This window comes from Geotrypetes seraphini, chromosome 3 (genome assembly GCF_902459505.1).
Source record: "Geotrypetes seraphini chromosome 3, aGeoSer1.1, whole genome shotgun sequence".
Lineage (NCBI taxonomy): Eukaryota > Metazoa > Chordata > Amphibia > Gymnophiona > Dermophiidae > Geotrypetes > Geotrypetes seraphini.
In genome coordinates, this window is record NC_047086.1 from 271,765,915 (window position 1) to 271,785,764 (window position 19,850).

At 44.4% G+C, this 19,850-nt stretch overlaps 1 protein-coding gene across 7 annotated transcripts in view; it reads left to right on the forward strand.

Annotated features, from left to right (window-relative positions):
- Positions 1–19,850, forward strand: part of RMDN2 (regulator of microtubule dynamics 2) — a 384,366-nt gene that overhangs the window by 259,609 nt on the left and 104,907 nt on the right. For 6 of the 7 annotated variants that reach the window (XM_033936827.1, XM_033936826.1, XM_033936825.1 and 3 more), the window contains one exon: positions 10,570–10,668. The exons of the other annotated variant lie outside the window; for it this stretch is intronic. In XM_033936827.1, coding sequence (XP_033792718.1) covers positions 10,570–10,668 — 99 coding nt within the window. The remainder of the gene's footprint in view (positions 1–10,569; positions 10,669–19,850) is intronic. 7 annotated transcript variants of the gene reach the window in all.

Sequence of the window (19,850 nt, forward strand, 5' to 3'; positions counted from 1 at the left end):
CATGCAGTGTTTTAAAGTGCCCATTTTGGCCTGCCCTTTTTACAGAAGAATTACAGGAGTTTTACTCCTTAATCCCTTTTTATTTATTTTCCCCTCAAACCTGAAGATAATAAAGATTGTGGTCTCTGTATTTAATTATCAGAACATAAGAATATAACATAAGAACATAAGCAATGCCTCCGCTAGGTCAGACCTGAGGTCCATCAAGCCCAGAAGTCCGTACACGCGGTGGCCCAACAGGTCTAGGACCTATGCAGTAATCCTCTATCTATACCTCTCTATCTCCTTTTCCAGCATGAAATTGTCCAAGCCTATCTTGAACCCCAGTACCATATGCTGCCCTATTACGCCCTCTGAAAGCGCATTCCAGGTGTCCACCACACATTGGGTAAAGAAGAACTTCCTAGCATTCGCTTTGAATCTGTCCCCTTTCAACTTTTCCGAATGCCCTCTTGTTCTTTTATTTTTCGAAAGTGTGAAGAATCTGTCCCGCTCCACTCTCTCTATGCCTTTCATGATCTTTTAAGTCTCTATCATATCCCCTCTAAGTCTCCTCTTCTCCAGGGAAAAGAGTCCCAGTTTTTCTAATCTGTCAGCGTATGAAAGGTTTTCTATCCCTTTTATCAGACGTGTCGCTCTTCTCTGAACCCTCTCGAGTAACGCCATATCTTTCTTAAGGTACGGCGACCAATATTGGACACAGTACTCCAGATGCGGACGCACCATCGCCCGATACAACGGCAGGATAACTTCTTTCGTTCTGGTTGTAATACCCTTCTTGATTATGCCTAGCATTCTATTTGCCTTCTTAGCGGCCGCTGCGCACTTTGCCGTCGGCTTCATTGTCATGTCCACCATTACCCCCAAGTCCCTTTCTTGGGTACTCTCCTTCAATAACATCCCTTCCATCGTATAGCTGTACCTCAAGTTTCTGCTTCCCACATGTAATATTTTACATTTCTCAACGTTGAACTTCATCTGCCATCTCGTCACCCATTCCCCTAGTTTGTTCAAGTCTCTTTGCAATTCTTCGCATTGGACTGGAAAACAGCTGACGCCATTCCACTCCACTCCACAAAATGGTTGCAGGTCAGAGACTGCAAATTACAGACCGGTCAGTCTCACATCAATAGTGTGTAAACTTATGGAAACATTGATTAAACACAAATTAGATATGATTCTAAACGACAGGGGGCTGAGGGATCCCCACCAGCACAGATTTACAAAGGGAAGGTCCTGCCAATCCAATCTAATTAGCTTCTTTGACTGGGTAACGAAAAAGCTAGATAAGGGAGAGTCCCCTGGATGTCGTGTATTTGGACTTCAGTAAGGCTTTTGATAGTGTCCCACACCGTAGATTATTGAACAAGATGAGTTCGTTGGGATTAGGAGAAACATTGATTGCATGGGTTAAAGACTGGCTCAGTGGCAGACTTTAAAGGGTGGTGGTAAATGGTACTCCCTCTGAAACGTCAGAAGTGATCAGTGGAGTGCCGCAGGGCTCGGTCTTGGGTCCAATCCTATTTAATATCTTTGTACAGGACCTGCCTCAGGGACTTCAAGGCATAATTGCGTTATTTGCCGATGATGCTAAACTGCAACATAGTAGGCAGAGAAACCGTGCCCGACACTATGACGCAGGACCTACTTATACTGGAAAAATGGTCTAATATTTGGCAACTGAGTTTTAATGCCAAAAAGTGCAAGGTTATGCACCATGGTAGTGGAAACCCATGCAGAACTTACACCCTAAATGGTGAGACCTTAACTAGAACTATTGCAGAACGGGACCTGGGAGTAATCATTAGTGAAGATATGAAGACTGACAATCAAGTGGAGAAAACTTCATCCAAGGCTAGACAAATGCTGGGTTGCATCCAAAGAAGTTTTGTCAGCTGAAAGCCTGAAGTTATAATGCTGTTGTACAGGTCCATGGTGAGATCCCATCTCAATTTTGGAGGCCACACTATCAAAAGGATGTGCTAAGGATGGGATCGGTTCAGCAAATGGTCACTAGGATGGTCTAAGGACTCAAGGATCTCCCATATGAAGAACGCCTAGGTAACTTGCAACTATACACTCTCGAGGAACGCAGAGAGAGGGGTGACATGATAGAGATTTTCAAATATGTTACTGGCCGTATTGAGGTAGAAGAAGACATCTTTTTCCTCGCAGGACCCATGACTACAAAAGGGCATCCATTAAAAATCAAGGGTGGGAGATTTCATGATGACATCAGGAAGTATTTCTTCACCGAAAGGGTGGTTGATCGTTGGAATGATCTACCACTTCAGATAGTTGAGGCCAACAACGTGCTCGATTTTAAGAAAAAATGAGACAAACTTGGGGTCACTTCGGGGGAATGTTTAGGGGGGAGGGTTATTCGAGTGGGCAGACTTGTTGGGCCGGTGGCCCTTTTCTGCTGTCATATTCTATGTTTCTATGTCCTCTTTAGTCCGAGCTCCACTAAATAGTTTGGTGTCGTCCGCTAATTTTATTATCTCACACTTTGTCCCCGTTTCTAGATCATTTATAAATATATTAAATAGCATCGGCCCGAGCACCGAGCCCTGCGGGACACCACTCGTGACTCTCCTCCAGTCCAAGTAGTAGCCCTTCACTCCTATTCTCTCTTTTCTACCCACCAACCAGTTTCTGATCCATCTATGTACGTCAGCATTCATATCTATGGGTTTTCAAAATGACTGATATAACAAGTGTAATTTTCTGAGTTTCCTCTATTGATATTTCCCACCTGCATATTCCAATGCTTGCATAGGTGTCTGAACACACAAGTGCTATGGCACCCCACATATTCTTCTTCTTTCTGTCTCCCCTGACTCCCCAGTTATGTGTTTAGTATCTTATCTTCCTTCCCCGGGGTGTTAATACTCCAACTGGCACAACACCAAAAGCATCAAGGCGAAAAGGCCTTGGGCATGCACAGTTGCTCAAGGTCCAGTTCCTGCCAAACTCGATGCTTTTGGTGATTGCTGGTTAGAGTATCACTACCCTGGAAGAGGGAAGTAAAGTAACTAAACATGTTGTAAAGGACAGAGGATGTAGAGAGAAATATTGGAGACAATGGGGAGGTGGTAGGGGTTAGGGAAGAAGAAAAATGCTAGAGACTCTGGGCGTGGAGTGGGGAGAAATGCTGGACACCAAAAGATTGGAGGAAAGGACAGAAATGCCAGGTACCTTGGAGGGAGAGGAGGTTGAGAGTTAGCAAAAGAAAGAAATGTTAGACACCACTGGAAGGGGGAGTGAGAGGAAGAGGAGTAGATAAATCCTGGACACTGTGTGGTGGGGGGTTCAGAGGTACAGAAGAATACTGAACCCCATCTGTGTGCTCGGGAGGGGGGGACAATGAAGATGATAGGTAAGGGAAAGGGTGATGCTGGAGTTGAGGCAGCTTGACACCCTCCTTCAAATAAAAGGTGAAAATACTTATGTTCTCTATTAGAGAATGACACGGGGAAAAAATTTGTCCACATCCCTGTGACCTCAGTCCCCATCCCCCTGAGATCGGTCCCCATCTCCGCCCCGTCCCCATGAACTCGATCCCCACAAACCATCTGATCCCATCCGCACAAGCCTCAAATAGTTTTATACTGAACTTATTTTATTCAAGTTTAAAAAGAAACAATATTCTGTATAATTGTCATTTTATAAATCTGAGTTCTGGCTGCCAAACTAGAAGAAAAGATCTTCAGCTGGTAGGGCTTTGTTTATAAACATTATCAACACAGCTACAATATACATCCCTCTCCATATTCACGGGTTCAGAACTCACAACTTCAGTTATTCATGGTTTTCGTCTGGGTGACCCACCTCCTGGACCTTTCCACATACTTTTTAAAACCTGGTGGTCTAGCAGTGAAGCAGGGCAGGAGCAATCTTCCTACGCTCCTGCCCTGTGCAGAACTGGGAACAAAAATTACTGCCATGAGTTCCCAAGGTCTCGCGGGAACTCAAGGCAGCCATTTTTGTTTCCTGGTTCTGCCTGGGGCAGAAGCGTAGGAAGATCGCTCCTGCCCTGCTTCACCACTAGACCACCAGGCTTTAAAAAGTAAGTACAGTGGACAGGTCCTGGAGAGAGGCAGGGGTGGGTCAAATTTAGCCCTAAATTTGAAAGGTCACTTTGGTCAGCCACAAAACCTCAGAGACTTAAAGAAAGAAAACAGGCTCTTTATTCAGCAATTGCAGAACAGACTTCCAAGCACCAAGCAGAGAACAGGAAGTTAAGTGACATTTATTCATTTCCTGACTAGACCTGCATGCTAGCTAAAGATTCTTACTTTTCTAAGCCTTGTAGTTTCGTTATTACATGTCCAGGAGGGCAAAGTACATAAATGGTCATGTTTTTCAGCACAAACAGGATGCAGTTAAGGCATATAGTCAGAGTACAGGCAGATTGAAATATGAGAAGTCTGATAAGTAAGATTAAACACAAAGCATCCTTAAAGTCAAGGAAAAACTCAAGGTCATGTCAAGGTCCTTCAAAGTTATCTGTGATTTTTCCATATTTGCGGGCCGAATCTGCCCCTAACCCCCACAAATATGGAGGGAGAATTCTATTACTTTATCCTAAAGCAAGAAATAAAAGAAATAGAAATGGTTTTTTATCTTTGTTGTCTGGTTTCAGCTTTCCTCATTTTCTCGTCATTCTCTTCCTTCCATCCACTGTCTGCCTTCTTTCTGCCACTTCCATATGGTATGTGCTCTGGTTCTATGCCTCTACCAGAAACTGTCTGCCTCTTCCTTCCGTCTCTCCCTCCCCCATTTGTCTAGCATCCATCTTATTCCCTCTACTACCCCCATGGTCTGGCATCTCTGTCTTGTTCCCTTCCATCAATCACTCCCTCCCCTAGGTGGTTTTTAGCATCTCTCTCCTCGTTTCCTCCCTTCAGATCTGGTATCTGTCTCCTCCCCCTTCCCCAATGCTCTGGTATCTCTCTTTCCTCCCCCTTTCACTTTCTTTTCTGTTCTTCCTTCTCAATTTGTTTTCTACCTCTTGTCTACTTTCTTACTTTCCAGTCCTCCAATTTTCCTTTCATTGTGTCTACCTACAGCTTGCCACCTCTTTCTTCTAGTATCTCACAGTTCTAAGGAGACAAAAATAAAAACTTGAAACAAGATAAAAAATAATTATTAAGTAAGACTATATGAAAGGAGAATCTTACTGTCTACAATTACAGAGTTGTTTGGGGTCAAAAAACAGAAAGGAATTTACTTGATACACAATTATATAGTTGCTAGAAAATTTTAACAAAGAACTTGTACTCAGAGTAGGGTCACCATATGGCTCCAGAAAAAGGAGATGGACTGAGACATCCGGGTTTGCTTCTATTGCTTTCAATCGAAGTAAAACCCCAATGTCTGTCCTCCTTACTTCCATTGTTTTCAATGGAAGTAAAATCCGGATGTTTCAATCCATTCTCTTTATTCTGAAGCCATATGGTAGCCCTAACTCAGCGCAAGAGTTCTTGATTTCTATTTCAAAAACTCCTGCCTTCTTTTCAGTGTGGCCTTAAAATGATTAGGAAAAATTCTAATTATTGAGCCCAAAAACTGTTCCTGCTTATGTCTTATGGGGGCATCCGTTGATTAGGGCTAAGTGAAATCCCTCCCATGCTGTTCTCTGCATTCAAAGGCGGCAGAGATGCCAAAACAAGATTTACTTTTGGAGCTTGGGAAGCTCTAAACACCTCTAAAGTAAACTGCCTCATCCCTGCTTAATATCTGTGCTTTGAGGGAAAAGCCCTAGATCAGAGACCGGCAACTTTTTAAAGCAAAGAGTCAATTTATCCTAAAAATTTGACCCAAGATTTGCAAAGAGCCACAATGGATAGAGAAGGGAATTTGAGATATTCTAGGTCTCTCATTCTCTCTTCCCTTTCCAAAGTCTAGCTCCTCTCCCCTCTTTCTTCCCTCCAACCCCTCTCAGGTCTCTGCACCTTTCTTCCCTCTCTCCCCTGCCCATCCCCCTCTCCCTCTCCCTCCCCATTAACCCATAGCCAAGTTTCTCTCCCCTCTCCAGGACCCCTATTCAGCTGGGGGCCTTCATGGCAGGAGTGCAGCCCTCTTGCTCCTGCCTCCATGCAGATGCTTTCTAAAATGGGTGCTGTGCCCTTTTGTGGGTGCTCACAGCATTTCCTGTAGTTGTGGCAGCCTTTTTATGGTTCTGCCACGAAGACTCCTGCTGGACCATCAAGTACCTCGGTGGGCCTGGGGGGTGAAAACATGGGTTTGGGGCCTGGAGAGCCGCAGCCATGTGGCAGAAGAGCCGCATGTGGTTCACAAGCCTCAGGTTGCCAACCCCTGCTCTATATCTTCCCCTCATTTTCCCCATGGTATAAGGTACAGGGAGCTCCAAAGAAAGAGGAAGAAACTTGGAGATAAGCTAGAACTTGCACCCAAGTTTCTATTAGTGCTGCCCGATTCATGATTCGAATCGATGCACCGTTTCGAATCAGGCTTTAGCAGAGGAAGATCTTGCTTGACGAACTTGCTGCACTTCTTCGAGGGAGTAAACAGACGGATAGACAAGGATGACCCAGTCGACATTGTATATCTGGATTTTCAGAAAGCTTTTGACAAGGTTCTGCATGAACGACTACTTCAAAATATTGAGAGTCGTGGAATCGAGGGTGAAATACTCACGTGGATTAAAAATTGGCTGGCGGATAGGAAACAGAGAGTGGGAGTAAATGGACAATACTCGGACTGGAAAAGCGTCACCAGTGGAGTGTCGCAGGGTTCGGTGCTTGGACCTGTGCTCTTCAACATATTTATAAACGATCTGGAAATTGGTACGACGAGTAAGGTGATTAAATTTGCGGATGATACTAAGTTATTCAGAGTAGTGAAGATGCAGGAGGATTGCAAACATCTGCAACGTGACATAAACATGCTCGAGAAATGGGCCGTGACATGGCAGATGAGGTTCAACATGGATAAGTGTAAGGTGATGCATGTCAGTAACAAAAATCTTATGCACGAATACAGGATGTCCGGGGCGGTACTTGGAGAGACCCCTCCCAGGAAAGAGACTTGGGAGTACTGGTCAACAAGACAATGAAGCCGTCCGCGCAATGTGCGGCAGCGGTGAAAAGGGCAAACAGAATGCTGGGAATGATTAAGAAGGGGATTACGAACAGATCGGAGAGGGTTGTCATGCTGCTGTTCCGGGCTATGGTGCGCCCTCACCTGGAGTACTGCATCCAGCACTGGTTGCCGTACATGAAGAAGGATACGGTACTACTTGAAAGGGTCCAGGGAAGAGCGACTAAAATGGTAAAGGGGCTGTAGGAGTTGCCGTACAGTGACAGATTAGAGAAACTGGGCCTCTTCTCCCTTGAAAAGGAGACTGAGAGGGGACATGATGGAAACATTCAAGATACTGAAGGGAATAGACTTAGTAGTTAAAGACAGGTTGTTCACCCTCTCCAAGGTAGAAAGAACGGGAGGGCACTCTCTAAAGTTGAAAGGAGATAGATTCCGTACAAACGTAAGGAAGTTCTTCTTCAGCCAGAGAGTAGTGGAAAACTGGAACGCTCTTCCGGAGGCTGTTATAGGGGAAAATACCCTCCAGGGATTTAAGGCAAAGTTGGATGGTGAGCAAGGGTCATTGACGCCATTTGTGAAAGCTTCAGGTTTGAAAATAATTATACATGCAAAATGACACCAGCGCAAGGTTTTTAAAATTTATAACCAAAATTTATTGAATTATTGTTTCTATTTTTCCATTATTAGATCAAAAGAACAGCATAATTGCTTACGTTGCGCTCATGGGAGATCATCATCGTGGCCAAAGGCTGGCCTTCTCACAATGGTCTCGTCTTACTAGCTCCAAAGTTTCTATTATATACTGTTGGCTTTTTGGTGACATCATCATCATAACAGCCAATAACAATTCTATGGGTGGTCTTAAAAGTTTAGACAAAGGAAAATAAATCCCTCCATGTTTAAAAGTTTGGAACAGTACATTTGATTTCTGAATTAATATTATAACATATTCAAAAGAATTCTACAATTATTAACAGGGTGCTGAGAAATGCTCAACCTCTCCCTAAATTGACAGTAACTTTAGTCTGGAAGAGGAAAGCTGACAGCTTCATGTTACACACAGTGATAAGCATGGGCTTTCAATGCCCCCCCTTCCTATGCTTAAGACTGACTCTAATTACTTCCAGATGCTGCCTTAGGATTTTCCTTAGTATTTCTTCAGGTTTAAAATATATAAAATATTAGAAATTAAGTACACACCATTTTTTCATATATCTCTCATATATCAATCATTCCTTCGTTCATTCGGGGCCCCTTGCACACATTCATACTTAATGCATTTTATCTCTTAGTTTAGGACACGTGATCTTCCTAGCCAGTCTACAATACATGTGGTATTACTTAACACCACGCTGCTGGGAGCGGGAAAAACTCAGAGAGGACAAAGAAGCCAGAAAACTAATCACTGGCCCAAGATGGTGGCCGAAGACAGGACAGATATAGTACACACAAAGAACCTAAACTGGATTCCATGTAATCATGATTTCCACCATGATTTGGCTCAACAGCAAAGTACATAAACAGATATTATTATGCTTTCCCTTATATTAATCCTTAGTATATTTTTCTCTGGCCTTAGCTACATTATTATTCAGACTTTTATTCACCCGTTTTTCGTACGTTTCTACTTGGGCGTGGTCCTTAACTGACACAGATGTTTGTATCTAACTAGAATTACCCAGAATCATACGAAAAACTGGCGCTACAAAAATACTGCACTATCATGCTCCGACATCCATTCCCATTTCCGTCCCATAACCAGCACCCCCTGCTGGCCACGAGCCACTACTCAATGGGTTCCTGTCGAACCAGTACATAAGCAGGTAGGGCTGGTCTTTGACCTGGGGGCCACCGCGGGAGTGGACTACTGGGCACGATGGACCATTGGTCTGACCCAGCAGCGGCAAATTCTTATGTTGTTATGAATTGATTCCATTTTTTTAAAAATCGGCCAACCGATTCAATAACCGACCCTTCCCCCGTGCCTTCCTAAAGCAGGAGCGGTAGCGCTGTCTCTTGCTGGCCATCCGCTGTCACTCCTGCTCGATGGGGGAGGGTCAGTCAGAAAGGCCTGCCTCTTCCCCAGCTTCCCTGCTCTTACCTTAAGGCTAATACGGCAGCCTGCAGGATCGCTGTTACTATAGTGATCCCTGCAGCTGCCTGTCATCCTCAGTGGCACGTTCTCTCTGCTACGGTCCTGCCCCTGCTCTGACGACAGGGGCAGGATCGCGGCAGAGAGAACGTGCCGCTGAGGACGACAGGCAGCTGCAGGGAGCATCATAGCACCAGCAATCCTGCAGGCTGCTGTATTAGCTGCTTAAAGTAAGTGCAGGAAAGCTGGGGGAACATGCAGGCTTGCGGGGGAGCAGGCCTTCACGGCAGGGAGGAGGAGGAAGAGTGCCTTCACAGCAGGAAGCAAGCCTGTGCAGAGGGAGGAGGAGGAAGGAGTAAGAGAGGGGAGGGGAGATGCTAGACCTGGGGTGGTGAAGGGAAGAGAGAGACCAAACCAAAAAGAGGAGGAGGAAAGCAGAGGAGAGGTGCTGGACTAATGGAGAGAGGGAGAGAGAAATGCAAGACCACAAGGGGAAGGGTACAAGAGGGACAGATACTGCTCCAAAGTAGGTTGGCAGGGTGCAGGATGGCAGGAGAGATAGTAGGAGAAAGCCTGTACCTGGGGAAGGGGATACAGGAGGTAAGGAAGAGAGAAAGAAGAAGCTTGATACGGAGAGCGATAAGATGCTGGGCATGGAGGGGCATAGGAACAGGGACACAGGGGGGACAGTACTGGAGAGGAGAATAGGGACAGGGACACAGAAGAGAGATGCTGGATGAAAGGATAGTTGAGAAAAGGAGAGATGGTAGATGGTAGGGTCCATTGCTGCAGCTACAGGGAGATGGAGATGAACAAAAGGAACCAGACCTCCAGGGGAGGAAAGGGAAACAGAAGGGGAGGGCAGAGATGGAAGATGGATGGTTAGCACGGAGAAAGAAGGAGAGCCTGGTCAGAAGACAACCAGACCAACATGATTTGAAAAATGACCAGACAACAAAAGGTAGGAAAAATAATTGTATTTTCTGTTTTGTGATTACAATATGTCAGATTTGAAATGTGTATCCTTCCAGAGCTGGTGTTAGACCGCGAATGTGAGCTAGGATTTAACAGAGAGAGGAAAAGTATTTTTTGTTTGTTTATTTTGTTTACACCACAGGACCAGTGTGGGTAGGAGAGGGAAAAGGGGGTGAAGAGGCTATAAAATAAACCCACCAGGATGTTTGGAAAAAAAAACATCCAATTGGGCATTAAAATCGAATCGAATCGAATTGAATCAAAAAAATCGATTCAATAGGCTGAATCAAAATGTTTTTTTCCTGAATCGGGCAGCACTAGTTTCCATGCTTCATACTATCTTATCTCCCCTGTCCTCTATATTCTAAATAAAAAGGGCACCACATATTCTTGTGATCTCTTAATCAAATACACCTTCTGTTATTTTATTGCAGGTTTCTCAACTGTCATGGATTGAGCGGAAGATAGCAACTACTCTGTTTGGGAGTCCACCTTCTGCAACTGTACAGGAGGCTTTGCAGAATTTCCTTAAGGTACGTAATATCTTTACACTTTGCAGTGGTGTACCAGGGGCGGGGGGGGCGACCACCCCGGGTGCACAGCCGGCCGAGTCCTTATAACATTCGTATATGCATTAAAATTAAATTAAAAGTGAAAAGAAATATAAAGCTCCAAGAAGTACATGATTCGTATGTATTGTACTTGAAGGGTAAGACTTATAATTCCACCAACCCCAGGGACCACTTTTCTTATATAGAGACCCAAATAATCAGGACTACTCAAATCAAGTCACTTCACAATCAATCAAGATGACCTTTATTCTATGCAATCACTGTGGTGCTTTAATTCCAAGACACACTATTTGGAGGCTTAAGACTTGCCCCATCTGTCTTCAACTTGCTAGTATTAAGGAGGAGCTCTGTAAACTTAAACAGGAATTGAATACAATTAAAGCAGCTTCCATCACTCCACAAAATCATACCAATTTACCACCTCTACCTCAAAGAATAAAACAGCCCAGGAATAAATGGGTCACAGTAGGCTCAGGAAGACTGCGACATGTAACACAGAAACATCCACCTTCACAAATATTACCTCTACAGAATTCCTTCGCTCCACTAGTGCACTGCGATACTCAAGAAAACAGAAGGGAGGTGGGACTGGAACCAATTAAGGTAACTCAAGAGAACAAGCGCAACCTAAGCACAAATAAAAAGGCCAAAAACAGAAAACTATTACTGTTGGGGGATTCCATCATCAGAGGCATTAACCTTGGAACACAAGGCGAGGAGACCAAAATAGTGAAATGTCTTCCAGGATCCTCAGCTACCAGGAGTTCCAGGCAAATATAGACTATAATTAAGGAAGAAACTAAGGATTTTAACACTGATGTTGTTATCCATCTGGGAACAAATGACCTGGCCAATAACTCCACACTTGCAGCACAGAAAGCTTTTCGGGAGATTGGTGAGGGCGTGAAACCTTTTGTAAAGACTTTAGCTTTTTCTGAAATACTGCCTGCATATGCAAAGGGAGAGCAAAGAGTGAAAAACACAGAGGACTTTAATAGATGGCTCAAAGCCTGGTGTCATCAAGAAGGCTTCAGGTACATAGGAGGATGGGGAAATACATGGAAGGACAAGAAGCTATATTGCACTGATGGGCTACATATTACTACAGCAGGAAAAAGAAACCTTGCAGAGAAATTTAGACAATATTTTTCTAGGCATTTAAACTAGAAGGTGGGGGTGGTGTATGTATTAAAGACAATTATAGAGACCACCCCCGGAAAAAGAAAAGATGTGATAGTAGTAAAAAACTGCAACATAAGCAATATCAGCAACTAATTTCTTAGTATTGCAACGGAAAGTGAAATGAAACAAAAATCCATACGAAAAAGGAGATTATCGCTGAAAAATAGCTGGAAAGCGATGACCATAAATGCTCGCAGTTTAAGCAACAAAGTTCATGATCTGCAAGCCCTGATGTTAGAGGCAGATCTAGATATTGTCGCTATCACATAGACATGGTTCAGTGAATCACATGGATGGGATGCAAACATACCGGGATATAATCTTTTTAGGAAGGACAGAGATGGCCAAAAAGGTGGAGGAGTAGCTCTCTATGTAAAGATCAATATCCAAGCAACGGAAATGCAAGGGACCTGGGGAGAGGAAGAAGCGATATGGATCGCTCTGAAAAGAGAAGATGGAACTTCTATCTATGTGGGTGTAGTCTACAGACCTCCGACTCAATCGCAGCAAATTGATAAGGATCTGATTGTGGATATCCAAAAGTTTGGAAGGAAAGAGGTTCTGCTGTTGGGAGATTTCAACCTGCCGGATGCGGACTGGAATGTTCCGTCTGCAGAATCGGAAAGAAGTAGGGAGATTGTGGATGCCTTTCAAGAGGCTCTGCTCAGACAAATGGTGACGGAACCCACAAGGGAAAAAGCGATATTGGATCTGGTCCTCACAAATGGAGAGAGTATCTCTAATGTTCGAGTGGGTGCTTACCTGGGAAGTAGTGATCATCAAATGGTTTGGTTTGATATAACGGCTAAAGTGGAGAGCGGCCGCACGATACTTAAAGTCCTAGATTTCAAACGTACGGACTTTAATGCAATGGGAGAGTACCTGAAGAAAGAGCTGTTAGGATGGGAGGATATAAGAGAAGTGGAAAGACAGTGGTCTAAGCTGAAAGGAGCGATAAAAATGGCTAGGAACTTTATGTGAAGAAAATCAATAAAAACAAGAGAAAAAGGAAGCCGATATGGTTCTCCAACCTAGTGGCTGAGAAAATAAAGGCGAAAGAGTTGGCGTTCGTGAAATATAAAAAAACCCAAAAAGAGGAGAGCAGAAAGGACTACAGGGTGAAACTGAAAGAAGCCAAGAGAGAGATACGTCTGTCGAAAGCACAGGCGGAAGAACAAATGGCTAAAAATGTAAAAAAGGGAGACAAAAATTTTTTCAGATATATTAATGAAAGGAGGAAGATGAAAAATGGAATTGCTAGGCTAAAAGATGCTGGGAACCAATATGTGGAGAGTGATGAGGAGAAAGCAAATGTGATAAACAAATACTTCTGTTCTGTGTTCACAGAAGAAAATCCTGGAGAAGGACCGAGATTTTCTAGCAAAGTTACACGAGAAAATGGAGTAGATTCTGCACCGTTCACGGAGGAGGGTGTTTATGAGCAACTTGAAAAACTGAAGGTGGACAAAGCGATGGGACCAGACGGGATCCATCCCAGGATACTAAGGGAGCTCAGAGAGGTTCTGGCGAGTCCTATTAAAGACTTGTTCAACAAATCTCTGGAGACGGGAGTGATTCCTGGGGATTGGAGGAGAGCGGATGTGGTCCCTATTCATAAAAGTGGTCACAGGGATGAAGCAGGAAACTACAGGCCGGTGAGCCTCACTTCAGTTGTTGGTAAAATAATGGAAGTGTTGCTGAAAGAAAGAACTTCCTTGAATCTAATGGGTTACAGGATCCGAGGCAACATGGCTTTACAAAAGGTAAATCGTGCCAAACGAACCTGATTGAATTTTTTGATTGGGTGACCAGAGAGCTGGATCGAGGACATATGCTAGATGTAATTTACTTGGATTTCAGCAAAGCCTTTGATACAGTTCCTCATAGGAGGCTGTTGAACAAACTTGAAGGGCTGAAGTTAGGACCCAAAGTGGTGAACTGGGTCAGAAACTGGCTGTTGGACAGATGCCAGAGGGTGGTGGTTAATGGAAGTCACTCGAAGGAAGGAAAGGTGAGTTGTGGAGTCCCTCAGGGATCGGTGCTGGGACCAATCCTGTTCAATATGTTTGTGAGTGACATTGCTGAAGGGTTAGAAGGAAAAAGATTTGTAACAGAGTAGACACCGAAGTGGGAATGGAAAATATGAAAAAGGATCTTCAAAAGTTAGAGGAATGGTCTAATGCCTGGCAACTAAAATTCAATGCAGAGAAATGCAGAGTAATGCATTTGGGGATTAATAATAGGAAGGAACCGTATATGCTGGGAGGAGAGAAGCTGATATGCATGTACAGGGAGAGGGACCTTGGGGTGATAGTGTCCGAAGATCTAAAGGCGAAAAAACAGTGTGACAAGGCAGTGGCTGCTGCCAGAAGGATGCTGGGCTGTATAAAGAGAAGCGTAGTCAGTAGAAGGAAGAAGGTGTTGATGCCCCTTTACAGGTCATTGGTTAGGCCCCACTTGGAGTATTGTGTTCAGTTTTGGAGACCGTATCTGGCGAAGGACGTAAGAAGACTTGAGGCGGTCCAGAGGAGGGCAACGAAAATGATAGGAGGCTTGCGCTAGAAGACGTATGAGGAAAGACTGGAAGCCCTGAATATGTATACCCTAGAGGAAAGGAGAGACAGGGGAGATATGATTCAGACGTTCAAATACTTGAAGGGTATTAACATAGAACAAAATATTTTCCAGAGAAAGGAAAATGGTAAAACCAGAGAACATAATTTGAGGTTGAGGGGTGGTAGATTCAGGGGCAATGTTAGGAAATTCTACTTTACGGAGAGGGTAGTGGATGCCTGGAATGTGCTCCCGAGAGAGGTGGTGGAGAGTAAAACTGTGACTGAGTTCTAAAAAGCATGGGATGAACATAGAGGATTTAGAATCAGAAAATAATATTAAATATTGAACTAAGGCCAGTAATGGGCAGACTTGCACGGTCTGTGTCTGTATATGGCCGTTTGGTGGAGGATGGGCTGGGTAGGGCTTCAATGGCTGGGAGGGTGTAGATGGGCTGGAGTAAGTCTTAAAAGAGATTTCGGCAGTTGGAACCCAAGCACAATACAGGGTAAAGCTTTGGATTCTTGCTCAGAAATAGCTAAGAAGAAAAAATTAAAAAATTTAAATTGAATCAGGTTGGGCAGACTGGATGGACCATTCGGGGGTTTATCTGCCGTCATCTACTATGTTACTATGTACGTTAATATGAAAGCAAACTAAAAATATAATTTTATTTGAATCTCCTGCAACTTCCAGAGATGTATCAATCCGCTTGCTACGTTTTTCTGCGCACACTCATCCACTCAAGATGTCACCTCCTAGAAGCCAACTGCTGCTTTGACCTGCTCTAGCGCAACTTCCGCTTCCGATTAAGGCGGGACACATCCAAGGGGAAGGGGTTGTGTCAGCAAAGAACAGGTCGGCACGCGATTGTTGAGACACTTTTGACGGGTCACCCTGCAAGATTGTTGGTGGGTGACCTCAGGTATTAATTTGACGGTAGTATGGGGAGGGTTTTTTCAGGGAGAGGTGCTATGTCGCGGATATGGAGATAGCTATGTTGGAACTAGGAAGAGGGTGAGGAGAGATGGTAGACCACGGGGAAGGGAGACCGGTCTCCGAGTGAATGTGAAGAGGTATCTCTGCAGTCTAGCTGTACTGGTTTGGGTATTTGTTTGTTTTTTATATAGTTGATCTTCCCATCCTAAATAAAAATTTGCCTTCCAGCGGGAGCACCACGCCACATGGTTGTGGGCTGTAGTATAAGTAGGCAGGATGCCAGTACAGGACACGTTTTTGAACTTGGCTGCTCTGTCCATGGGTGGAATGCAAATGAAGGAGAGCGGCTCTTCGGGGGGCAGCCTGGTGACCTATCAGCAGGGGGCTGTGGCTTGACGTTGTATGGATGGTAAAACGTGTTTGCAAGCCCCTAAATGGAGTGCAGAGACTGAAGCAAAAGGGGATTTCGAAAAATGAAGACACTTTGAAAAACTTTGCAGGTAATGTAAAAAGTTCTGGCACAGCACAGTAAAGGCAGCCAGGTATGCTACTTGCCCAATAGATCAGTGTTCTTCAACCTTTTTACACCCGTGGACCGGCAGAAAAAAAAGAATTATTTTGTGGACCGGCAAACTACTAGGACTAAAATTTAAAAAACCCGTTTCCGCCCCATCTCCGCGAGTCGGTCCCCACAAATCATCTGATCCCATCCACACAAGCCTCAGTTATGATTTTATATTGAATGTATTTTATTAAAGTATAAAAAGAAACAATATTCTGTACAATTGTCATTTTATAAATACAAATAATTCAGAGCAGGATCAACAAAACCCCTGTCTCCCCTCTCCTTCACATATATCCCCTCTACTATCAAGAAAACTGAACAAGCCAAATTATTACAGAATGCTACACAGAAATTTCATGCTAACAGAATACTGCAGTCACACATGACAGGAATAGTTTTAGGGGAGTGCAACTAGGGCAACTGCCCCCTGGTCAGAGAGCGCCCTAAGCCAGCTGGAAGCTAAAGAAGCACTGCCTGGGTTTTGCAGTCCCCAGTTATGTCTAACACTAGCTCTAGCAGGATATATATTTCAAATCTGATATATTCTAATCACAAAATAGAAATAAAATTATTTTTTTCTACCTTTTGTTGTCTCTGGTTTCTGCTTTCAATCTTCTTTTCACGCTCTTCCTTCCAGCGCCTGATCTCTCTGTCTCTTCAATCCAGCATCTGCCCCTTCCATCCACTGTCTGTCCTCTCCCCCTTCCATATGGTATCTGTCTTCTTTCTATGCCCCTCTCCCCTTTCCATCCAGCTTGTGCCCCCTCTCTCCTTTTTACATGATTCATTCCAGCTTCACTGCTCTCTTCATTTTTATCTCTCCTACACCAGATCTATCATCGTTGTCCCTCTCTGCTTATTTTTCTGCTGACCCCTTCCTATCATCAATCTCTCTACTTTCTCATGCCTGTGTCTCCCCTTCCCCTCCTCTAATCTCTCTGCCAGCTGTTTCCTTCCTTTTTTCATTCTCCCTTCCCTTCTCCTCCTGTCCAGCAGTAATTCTCTTCCCTCCCCTCCCAGTAGCATCTCTCCTTCTCCCTCTCCAGTAGCAGCTGTCCATTTTTTCCTTGCCCAGCAGCTTCCCAGATTCCTTTCCCTCCTCCCCTCCCAGCAGCATCTCTCCTTCTCCCTCTCCAGTAGCAGCTGTCCCTTTTTTTCCTTGCCCAGCAGCTTCCCAGATTCCTTTCCCTCCTCCCCTCCCAGCAGCATCTCTCCTTCTCCCTCTCCAGTAGCAGCTGTCCCTTTTTTTCCTTGCCCAGCAGCTTCCCAGATTCATTTCCCTCCTCCCCTTCCAGCAGCATCTCTCCTTCTCCCTCTCCAGTAGCAGCTGTCCCTTTTTTCCCCTGCCCAGCAGCTTCCCAGACTCTGATAGTGGCTTTCTCCCCTCCCAGCAGCTCTTCTTACTTCCCAGCACAGCGATTCACGAAGGCAGCCTCGGGTCCTTTGTTGGGTCGCGCCGCCTCTGAGGAAAGAGGAAGTTGTATCATCAGAGGCAGCCACGACTCAGCAAAAGCCCCGAGGCTGCCTTCGTTAATCGCTGCGCTGGGAAGTAAAGGAAAGCTGCAGAGAGGGGAGAAAGCCACTGTCTGAGGCTCACCAAGATCTCTCCGGCCCAGCGCAGACTTTAGATGTTGATCTTGCCGGCCCTGCGCAGACCGGCAGGAAGTTGAAGTGAGTCAATCTTGCCGGCCCTGTGCGGACCGGCAAAAATTTCCTGCGGACCGACACCGGTCCGTGGACCGGCAGTTGAAGAACTGTGCAATAGATCACAAGCCTGCAGCAAACCACCAAAATGTAATCAGCAGAGTCAGACTAATGACTGTTGCTAGCCAGGGGGAAAAAACTGGGCAAATCAAACTCCCATGCAAAAGTTATAGGTTCACAACTCCAATCAATAAAAGTGAATCATTCTCCTCACCTTGTGACAAACAGAGCAAATGTATCATTTGCATCAGTCTGTACTACTTAAGAGGTAGTTTGTATTTGGTGGTGGTTGACTTGAGGGTTTTGTGCCTTATGCTTTAATACTGTATTAGGTATTTTACTCGGGCATTGTTACTGACCTGTATTTTCATATCCCTGCTTTCTGGGAGATTTTCTGTACTGGATACTGAATTAAAAAATAAAAAAACTCTCCAAAGCAAATTGGGCAAATTCTGTAAGCACTTGTGCTCCAGCCTTTGTATGTCCTTGTAGTATAAAAGCATTTGTAGTAAAGTTTTGGAGAGTTGCTCTTACCCTGTGGCAGTGGCGTACCAAAGGCAGGTTGGAGGGAGGGGTGTCAAAAAATGATGGGCTTGGGGGTGTCAAAAATGATGGGCCGGGGAGTGTCAAAAATTATGGGCGGGGGAGTTGTCAAAAAATGATGGGCCCTGGGTGTCACATACCCTAGGTATGCCACTGTTGCAAAGTAATGAGTTTTATATTTATTCTGCTGAAGGTATTGCTAAAGGCCAAAGGCAGATCTGTGGTGGTCATTTATATGATCAATTGATTGATTGATGAAAGATTCATCCAACAATAACTTAAATAGGTCAGGACAGCAAGAAAATCCATGAGCCCGATATTCAGCCATCAGTGATAGGCATTTTGCTGACAACCTTTGGCATTAAACACAGATATTCAATGTTGGGCCAGGTCTGGGCGCTGACATTTAATTTCCAGGGTTTCAGAGCCAGCTAACACATAGCCAGTTAAGTGCAATACTCGGACTGATTTTTATGTGGTTCTATTTATGTGGTTGATTACCGTATTTTCACGCATATAACGCGTGCGTTATACACGATTTTTACAAACCGTGCATAACCTTGCGTGTTATACGCGTGAGCGCGTTGTACAATTTTTTTTTTTCATTCCGATCCGGCATCCTCCCCCCCGCTCGCGTCAATCCCTTCCCCCGCGATCCTACATCCCCCCCAGCACCGCAAAACATGTCTTACCCGATTGGGCACCGGCACCAGCACCAATGCACAGGACGTGCCAGTGCCAGTGCCCGAAGATCCTCCCTCGTTGTTGCTGGGCTGGGCTGTGCTGGGCGGTGCGAGGGAGATCCTCCTTCTTTCTCGTGCCGGGCTGGACTGGAACGCTCTTCCGGAGTCTGTTATAGGGGAAAACACCCTCCAGGGATTCAAGACAAAGTTGGACAAGTTCCTTCTAAACTGGAACTTAAGCAGGTGAGGCTGGACTCATTTAGAGCACTGGTCTTTGACCTAAGGGCCTGCGTGTGAGCGGACTGCTGCAGCAATTCTTATGTTCTTATTATCTGTCCAGGATAGTCTACTTATAGTAATCTTATACATTGCTGGGGAAAGATGAATAAATTGTAGTCTGGAAATAGAATAAGCCCCTTTCTGTACAATAAGAAAACAGAATTTATAGTTGTGCTTATTTGGGAAACTTGACTAATATATGACACAGTGATACATTTTCCTTCCTTGTGAAACTAGGATGTGGCTAATAGACAGTTAAATGAGTTTAGACAGTGGAAATGTGTTTGCACCTTGAGGACACTTTAGATAATAAATCTGTTCCCATCTTTGCTTAAGGATGAAAAATAGTGACATTGCTCGAAATGTTAATGCAGTAAAGATGCTGTTTTAAGAACATAAGATTTGTTATGCTGGTTCAGATCAAATATCTATCAATTTCAGTATCCTGTATCCAACAATGGCCAATCCAGGTCACAACTACATGGCATTAAACCAAAAAGTATATAGATTCTATGCAGCATACTGTGAGTGGTAAAAAGTGGATTTCCTCAAGTTTGCCTTGTGGTTAACAGTTTGTGGACTTTTCCTCTGAGAACTGATCCAAACCTCTTTTAAACACAGCAACTTACTGCATTCACCAGAAACAAATTCCAGCTGTACAATAAGTAAGAAAAGGTGATCTTTTTTTATTTTTT